Source organism: Mus pahari, chromosome 2, assembly GCF_900095145.1.
Source record: "Mus pahari chromosome 2, PAHARI_EIJ_v1.1, whole genome shotgun sequence".
Lineage (NCBI taxonomy): Eukaryota > Metazoa > Chordata > Mammalia > Rodentia > Muridae > Mus > Mus pahari.
The window spans coordinates 38,592,214-38,601,705 of NC_034591.1; the positions used below are offsets into that span (position 1 = coordinate 38,592,214).

At 45.2% G+C, this 9,492-nt stretch overlaps 1 protein-coding gene across 1 annotated transcript in view; it reads right to left on the reverse strand.

Moving 5' to 3' along the window:
- Wnt2 (Wnt family member 2) overlaps positions 1 to 2,748 on the reverse strand; it is a 41,708-nt gene extending 38,960 nt beyond the window's left edge. The window contains exons 1-2 of the mRNA XM_021190711.1: positions 2,374 to 2,748; positions 172 to 398 (exon numbers count right to left, since the gene is read on the reverse strand). Of these exons, the coding sequence (XP_021046370.1) occupies positions 172 to 398; positions 2,374 to 2,456 (310 nt within the window). The 5' untranslated portion in view covers positions 2,457 to 2,748. The remainder of the gene's footprint in view (positions 1 to 171; positions 399 to 2,373) is intronic.
- Positions 2,749 to 9,492: the final 6,744 nt, after the last annotated feature.

A 9,492-nucleotide genomic window follows, 5' to 3' on the forward strand; every position in this document is an offset into this window, starting at 1 on the left:
AGGCAGGCGGATTTCTGAGTTCGAGGCCAGCCTGGTCTACAGAGTGAGTTCCAGGACAGCCAGGGCTGTACAGAGAAACCCTGTCTTGAATCCCCCCTCCCCCCCAAAAAAAAGAATGAGTGGGGAGGCTTTGAGTACAGGTGCAGGGAGGTCCAGGAGAAGGAGACTCACTTCGGAGGAGGACCCGGCCAAAGAGGCTGTGATCTCTGTCCAGGGTGTTGCAGTTCCAGCGATGCTGTCGAAACTGGTGCTGGCACTCTGCTGTCCACTCAGCCACACCCAGGCCAATGGCACGCATCACGTCTGGGTGTCGGTGGCACAGCTGACGCTGCCGGCTCACCAGGCCTGGCACATTGTCACACATGACCCTGGAGGAGCCACCTGTAGCTCTCATGTACCTGGGAGAGACCAACAGAAAGGGAAAGTTGATGTTAACAGATGGCCAGAAGTAGTGCTCCCCAGGAGACTAGACCTACAGCACTATTTGAGGATGAATTGCTTAATCCCTGGTGACATTAGAAGGCAGGGGTTATTTGATTGTCATTCAGTGCAGAAGCAGGCAAGGCCAATGACCCTGTCAAAGCTACATTCCAATACAGTGGATGATTATCTTCCAGAGCTGGGGCCACCAAATGATGCCTTGGACAGGGAGGCAGAGGCAGTAGCATTGTGAAGATGGGGGCTTGAAGGGGGTGGGGGCAACACACCTCTCTGTGTTTGGGAGAACACAGAGAGAATTTCAAAGACATTGCTTTCAGTGGTACCATATGTCTGCCTTTGGCTTTGGGGGAAGTTGGTCTTTAGAAGTTCCTCACTCCATTTGTTGATCCTTAATGTCTTCAAAACCTGTCAGCATGTCTCCTCTTAGCACCTGCTGGGACCTAATGCCACCTTCTTCTTACAAACATACTATCCTTTCCTACTAAAGAGTTCTCAAAATGGTTTCCTTTTCTGGCCTTTTTTTTTTTTTTCTTGGCATTTATAGAAACTTTTGGGGAGAAAAAAATATCTTTTCTATTGTTATCACCAGCACTAAATATTTGAAAAAAGTCAGCATTATAGCTCCATAAAGTATTTTTTGAAAAGAAACTTCAACAAAAAAAATTACATCATCCTCTCTAGGCAGATGTTCTCCATTGTGAGAGGTTTAGAAAGGTACCTTTTATACAACCCAAGTTGCCACAGGCATCTTTTGAAAGTGACCAAATAAAGAGAATATATTCTTTTGTGTTCCCATTATTTTACATAATCATAAAATCATTGCCACTGTGACTCAATAATCATTTTATTGAAAAATGATAAGTCTGATAAATCAATCTTTGATCCTGGGTCAGCAAGGTGAAGCCTAAAGGCCTTCCTGTTCAAGGCGCTTAGAAAGGAGTTGACCCCTTCCCCCATACCCCCTTAGCATCAGTGCTTCTGCTGTTTCTCTCAGGCACTCCGGAATCTAAATAGTCCATTGATTTTGTCCTGTACTGTATTTGTGTATTTGGCTAAGATCTTTACCGTTGTCACACACAAAAGCGTGGTGTGTATGTGTGTGTAGCCAATCTTTCTGAATTGTTATCAGAATAGTTTAATATCTGATCTGGAACTGTATGTACAAGAAAGTTTCAGAGCTCAGAACTCCCATCTCTTTTCCAGGTCAGAAAGTTGAGAGATGGGGGTGATTTCTAGTTTGGCAGAGTGTACGCATAGTAAATCCCATATCCGCACATAGAGACAGCAACAGTTACACTTTAGGAAGACAGTTTTGAGCAGGGTCGCTTAATGGGCACCTCAGTCCCAGTAGTTTTACATCTAGGCAATAGTCTCTACCTGGAGGCTGCTTCGTTGGGGTGAAGCATGAGGAATGCGGAAGGACAGGAAAGAATACAAAAATCACAGGCTTAAGGTTCTACAACTCCAACAGCCTGGACTGAGTTCTCTTGAGGCAGTTTTTGAAGTCGTGGGGGTGGGGGTGGCAGTTGTAGTTTTCAAGGTGAATTCACACACACACACACACACACACACACACACACACACACACACACACACACACACACACTGCTAGAAGTTACAGCTCAGGCTAGCACATTTCTCAGTGGAATAAGGTATTGGCTGCTTTTGCTGTCACTCAGCTGGCTCCAAACAACCGAACATTAAATCTCTCATTTGTGGGGCATGTGGATTGTTTTGGAGTTGTCAAAGCTAAAATGGGTTTTTGAGAAAAGCAAAGGGGTTCAGTTTAGGATGCTGTGATAAGACATGGTTGTTCCAGAATCCACAACTGCCGGGACTGGGAAACAGCCAGGGAGGGTCTCTACGACCAGTAGGGTCCCCACTCCCATCTCCAAAAATCCATCAGCACCGCGCCCATATGCGGGGACTTACCACCATGAAGAGCTGACCTCAGGGGTGAGCCAGGTCAAGAGCAGAGGGAGCCACAGCCAGATTCCACCGAGAGGGACGTTCATATTAACCCCCTTGCGTCTACATCAGGTCAGACTCCGTGTGCGGGCGCCATGCGTGCCCGGAGCAGAAGCGCTCAGCTCCGGGAGCGCCTCGTCACGGCTGCCGGCGCCTCTGCGCCCCCGCCCCCCCGCCGCTCGCGTCTGCGGCTAGTGGTGAGACTCACTGATAAAGTTTCAAAAGACGAGCCCAGCGAGCGATAAAGGGCAGCCGGGGCCGCCTCGCCCACAGCCAATTCCCCAGGCACCGCGAGCGCAGGCAGCCCCGAGCTCTGCGTGCCTCCCGCGCACCCTGTCCTTTCCGTTCCCCTCCAGGAGCAGCTAAAGAAGGGGGCGCCTACGCCGGGCGGGGGCGTAGGGGGCACTGGGTTTTATAGAGGAGTGGAAGAAACGATGGCAAGAGCTATCTCCCCGTAAGGAGGGGCAGAGGAGGTAGACAAACCTCGGAGTGGCCCGGAGCAACGTAGAGGCAAAAGCACCTTTAGGGAAGTTCCTAGCCAATGATACACAGTATGATAGGGCCACCACCCGAACCTAGGCTCCACTTTGTCAAGGCTATCAGTTTCTGCTAAACTGAAGTCCCTGATCGAGCAATACCGTGTGTAGGGGATGGGAGGGGTGAGGAGATAATTACTCATAGGATAAAAGAAACCAAAAATGATTTCCAACTCATTGCTTTGAGCACTGGGAGATACTCATGGGAATTGGGATCTGCCATGTCTGACCACTCAGAGTCTGACCAGGTTGAGAAGGAAAGCCTAGGCCCCGGAAATGAAGACCTATGGCCCCGATCCTGTGTGCCATACATGAAGGGAGTAGGGGAGAGGGGCTGGGACCCAGGAGATCTCAAGCAAGTTTCAGTGTAAGCGCCCTTGGGAAGGTGCGGCTTTTACGCGCACACACAGCTCCTCCTTACGCTGTTGAGGGAGTGCAATAGATCGCAGAGGGATTCCTAGGCAGCCAGGTATCTATCTGCTCCCTGGCTTGGACTGCATCTCTCCAGGCAGTGTCCAACCTGTGCGTCTGTACTGAAAGTACAGTGACGCCGGACCTCGGACCTGGGTCCCTACAGAGTAGAGATGGGGCTTGGGCCCAAGGGTGGAGCATCTTGAACAGCAACTGGCTTGAAGCCTTGTGGTTTATCACCGGAAAGGACAGACCAGGAACTTACAGCGACCTTGAACTGTTCCATTGCTCTTTTCCTGGGGCGGGGGGCCCACCACCACCACCACCACCACCCAGGAACGTGCCCGGGGGAATGGGGAGTATGAAGGGGTTGTATGGTCATTGTATATAGAGCAGGCACGCGGATAGGAAGGATAACGGTACTCCCCACCCCACCCACATCTTCCACCTCTTGGGCCAGGATTTGCCAGAACGTCAGCTATGGCCCAGCACCGAGCAAGCAAGCGGTGAGAGGCTGGAAGAGGCACAGCCCAGAGATGCCAAAACCTGAAAGATGCTGTCATCGCCACCCCCTTCCCCCTCGCTGTCCATGGCAGGTCCGGCCCCTCCCAGGCTGACCCAGATACATCCCCTTTTGGGTCCGGAAAGGGAGGAGAGGGAAACAAGCACCGCGCCACCCACGACTCGGGAAGAGCAGGGCTCCGCGCCAGAGCTGCTCCATATCACTGGGCTGCAACCCAGGGGAAGTTCTGCTTCGTCTTCGCTGGGCGAGGGAGGGGGTGAGCTAGGCTCTGAGAAGGAGCGCACGCTGACTAGGGAGGGCCGCCGGGATCGCTCCCAACAGCATTACCTCGTGCACCTCAATTTATGGTCACCAGCTTCTTCCTGATGGAAGCAGAGGAACGAGCTAAAATTTATCTTCACCCGCCGCCGCCACTGCCATTCTCCTAAGTTTGTTGAAGTCCTGAAGTTTCACTTCTAGCAGTAAATGAAACCAGGCAATAGATGCGATTTTAGGGGAAGGTAGGCAGGTTACATGCTTCAACTGTGGACAATGAAAACGTTAACCACTTTTGAAACTCCAGCTCATAAGTCTCACCCGTCCCAGCACGTCGTGTCCTCACAGCTCAAGGGCTGTTAGAAACACATAGAGTGTGACCATAGTTTAGGATCCTTTCCTCTCCGCCCAGGGAATTATATGGCCAGGAGACCTGCCCTTCAGTGGATGGTGAGGCCAATGGAATGACCTAAACCTGAAACAGGCCTCCTAGAAAAGGGATGGACCATCCTTAGAGCCAATTAAATCCTCCCCAAAGAGCTTCACGAGGAAGCGCCACATGCCTTGCTGAGTACAGATCAGTTTTGGTCAAAGGCAAAAGGCTAAAAAAGTTCAAGAAAGGCTAAACCCAGATGTGCAAAAAGGCCCACCCAAACACCCCTTCTGACCTGTCTGGAGGCAGTCTGGACCAGATGACTGGTCTCTTCCAGATCTGTGATTCCACTTCTCTCCCTACTCCACCCCTAGCCACTGATGACCCATGACATAGTCCCATACAGCATCTCTTCCTACGGAGAGGCTCCTGCCTGTCTTCTCTTATGCATCTAGTCTCTTAAATGCCCTTGGACAGGTAGTTGGAAAATGTTCACGGCAAGCAGGAGGAAAGGCGAGCCTTTCTTTTGTCATCAGACGTGACCATAGCAAAGATGAGTTGACAAATAAATGGCAGGGTACTTTTCATACTTCGCTCCGGTAACGGCAGAGGGTGAGGGAAGAAAAGGCAGGATTCAGAGTGCTTTATATCTATCAATTCAATGTTTGAGTTTTGTATTTCTTCAATAAGAAATCTCAGAATTGACCATAAAATTTACTACAATATACAGAATCCACCCCCCACACACACTTAAAAAAAGATTAATGTTAGTTTGCTTATAACTTCAGTATGGCATCTTAGCCAAATGAGTCAGTCTATTTTCTTAGTTAGATCCATTGTTTGTCTAATCTCCCAGGGCAGAGAAGAGAACTAATTTACTACCAGACTATCTCCACCCTTTAAAAACGAAGTCACTTCTTCAACTACATGGTCATTTGTCTTTCAGTCTGAGTTAGTTTCTTCTTGAGGCAGTGACCCAAATATAACTATTTTAAAAAAGATTTATTTTTTATTATTTTAAATTGAGTGTGTGCACATGTGTGCCCATGCGTGCCTGCATGTAGGTATGTGCACATGACTGTAGGGACCCTCAGAGACCAGAGTTTTCAGATACCCTGGAGCTGGAGTTACAGTTGTGAACCACTGGACATTTGTGCTGGGAACAGAACTCTCGTCTTCTGGAAGAGCGTCACGTACTTGTAACCACTGAGCCACATCTGTAGCCCCCAGAACCATCTCTTAACCAAAGGAAAAGTCATTTAAATCTCAGGAAATTTCAGTGAGTTGATGCCAAAAGACCTATGTTTCTAAGCCCAAGAGAGATTTTATACAGAACAGAAGTTTAGAGTTGTGCAAAGCTATGAGGAACCTATCTCTCCACGCTCTGGATAGTCACCAGCACACATGGACCCCTCAGAGAAAGAGACTATGTGATATGATCCCTGCAACTACGTCATGAACGGCCCACTTTTTTTTTTTTTCTGTTGAAGACCAGCCCCCACTCTAGGGTGGCAGCATTGCAAAATAAAGTTAAAGAAATCCAGGATCTCTTCAATAAAAAAAAAAAAAAAACTCAAAACTGACCATAAAATTTACTTCATTATATAGAACTTAAAAAAAGATTAATGTTGGTTTGCTTATAAGTTCACTATGGCATTTTAGCCAACTGAGTCAGTCTGTTTTCTCCATTAAAGAAGAGAAGAGTTTGAGCCACAGTCCAAACTGGCAAGGTGGAATTTCTGACTTGAGCGGGGGATGGTAGAGCATCAAGTACTTGTGGCCACTACACCTGTAGCACCTCTACAACCATCTCTTAAACAAGGGACAACTAGACAATAGAAGGTCCCATCAGAACATGGAACGAGGAACCAGACAAACCTTATACATCACCAGACAGGGAAAATCACAAAACTGAGAAGACAGGAAACACTGGAAGGTAGATCGATAAAAATACAAAGAAAAATCCTTATAACTGGTGATGACAAATATTTCATTATTCCTCATTATGATGAAGAGAAATAAAAATAACAGTGTAGGGGCTTCAGAGATGGCTCAGCGGTTAAGAGCACCGACTGCCCTTCCAGAGGTCTGAGTTCAGTTCCCAGCCGCCACATGGTGGCTCACAACCATCTGTAATGGGATCTGGCACCCTCTTCTGGTGTGTCTGAAGACAGGCACAGTGTACTCATATGAATAAATAAATCTTTTAAAAAAAAAAACAGCAGTGTGAATGACTTCAGATTTCTTATGGATTACAAAAGATGAGGAGATAGGAAGAACATTATAAAACATAATGAGAACCATCAGCCTAAAATTCTGTAATTGGTGAGAATATTCTTCACTTGTAAAAGTCAAATACATATGTACCCAGATAAAGGAAAGAGAGAACCCACTGTTAGGAATTTATGAGAGAACGATTGCTAAATGTGCTTCTTCAGGCAGAAGAGAAATACTGAGAAAAGGCCCTGAAATGAGCCCAGGAGGTGGTTCAGTTGGTAGAGTGCTTGCTGTGCAAACATGATAGGTTCGTCTTTAGATTCTCAACACCCATCCAAAAACAGGAAAAGTAGCCATAGATGTAATTATGGTAGTGGCAAGGTCCCTGGATCTCTTTGGCTCACCAGTCTAGCAAAATTGGCAAGTTTCATGTTCAGTGAGAGACCTTATCTAAAAAAGTAACCTGGACTGTAATTGATGAAGACATTCTCAACATCAAGGTCTTGTGTAGCATGTAGTTTCTACTACCCCACTATAAATTCCAGGCAGACCACTCTACCAGACACCTTGGATCCATGGATGAAAGACACATGCATGTACACACACACACACACACACACACACAAGGTTATTTTTGATATGCTTTTTAGCTCAATAGTAGGGCACTTCTAAGCCTTCCACAGCCAATGTGCCCTTATCTTCACTCCTATCTCAACATCTTAAAATCTGCCCTCAACTTAGTTTCCTGGTTACCTTCTCCTTGCTCAGCACCCTAAATCTGCCCTCAGCTTAGTTGTGTTTCTAATCTCCTGCCTGTTACCCCAAGACCAGCTGGGTAAGCAACCAATGACCACTTCATCTCACATGGCTGGTCTCTCTCTCTCTCTCTCTCTCTCTCTCTCTCTCTCTCTCTCTCTCTCTCTCTCCAAAGCATGGAGGATTTTCTTTCCTCCTTCTGCATCTTCTAGCCTGCCTGCAGGAATTCCCACTTCTTTTACCCAACTATTGGCCACTAGCATCTTTATTGGTGGATCAAGAACCAATTGGGGATCAGGACCTTTCATGCAAATTCTGATCAAAGCATCAGAATTACCCCCTTGTATGACCTCTACACATGTGCCACAGCACACATATGACCTCTACACATGTGTCACAGCACACATATGACCTTTACACATGTGCCACAGCACACATATGACCTCTACACATGTGCCACAGCACACATATGTACTCAAATACCATTTATCATTCAGTTAATCATTATGTTGATAGTTGAAAGCCAAAATTATAAAATTGTCAGATCAGGTTTATGTTGTGTGTAGAGGTAACACATAAAATAGAGCAATTTAAAGAGGGAGGGGATTAAGGGCTGACATCATAAGAATTAATTAAAACATACAGTTCTAAAGCAACATTGTTAAAAAGTGGTTTAAAGAACCCCACAAAATGTTTGCCTACAAGCTCTCTACAACAAATTCTTTCTAAACATTATATAGGTAGGAAAACAGAGGCCAGAAAAAGATAAATGATGTAAATCTAATTTAGAGAAAGGATTATTTGACCTTTCACTATCAAAGTAGATAGTTATATATAAAAAGTTATCCAGAATAATGAGAATATAATGCAGTGATTACATGTCAACTTTTTCACCAATAAGAAACACTCCTAAATGTGCATACACTAAACGACAGTTCTTCAACATACATGAAGCATAATTAACAAAAGTGAAAGAAAACACACTAATTTACAGTTATAATTGGAGATGTCAACACTCTTATTTTAGTAACTGATAGTACAAGTCATAGAAAAATCACCAAGTTACAGAGAATTAAATAGCATCAGAACCAACTGAATTTGGCCAACAGTAACATAGCACTTGAGTGTGTAACAGCAGCATACACATTCTTTCAACTACATGTGAATTAGTCACTGATGCCCTTTATATCGGATGATTAAAGCATTAACAAATTAAAAGTCCTTCATAGGTTGTTCCATGATTATAACAGAATTATGTGAAAACTCATTAAGAGATAGAGTAAGAAAGACTTCTTGGTTTTGAAAACTAAACAATATTCTTGTAAAGATCTCTAGGTTAAAGGAGAAATCTCGAGGGAGGCTAGGAAACATTTGTACTGAGTAAAAACATATTACTATGAAACAATATTTAATTATATTTTAATAAGTAAAAAATACATACATAATTTCCTAATTAGTGAAAAAAAACCCTCAAATATATACCTGTTTCAATTTCTTATTGCTTCTATCAAAATATTTCCAAGCTCAGTGCTTTAAAACATAACAAATCTCTCATAGCTCTGTGGACTAGACTTGGCTTCCTTTATTTATGCATGGGGTCCTTCACATAGTTGCAACGGGGATTAGCTTCACCTGAGTTTGACTAAACTGGAAGGCCTGTATGGCTTTTATGTTTATATAGCTAGCAATTCTGTGACCCTCTACATCTTATGGACTGCTTACAGGCTGGCACAGGACTAAATAAGAGGATGTAAATGTTGGCCACCTAGTTAGGAACTGCATTTGGATCCCATCAAAGCAGGCACAGGGCCTGTCTAGATTTAAGAGGGCAAGAAACACCATCTACTTTTTCGATAGGAAAATTACAATAGAGTGTGGCAATAGCACTATCTCTAGAAAATCCCACCCTGCCCAGTATTCCCTTTGGCACAACCATTCACATTCTTTCCACATGCAAAAGAAACGCACTCTCTCTCTCTCTCTCTCTCTCTCTCTCTCTCTCTCTCTCTCTC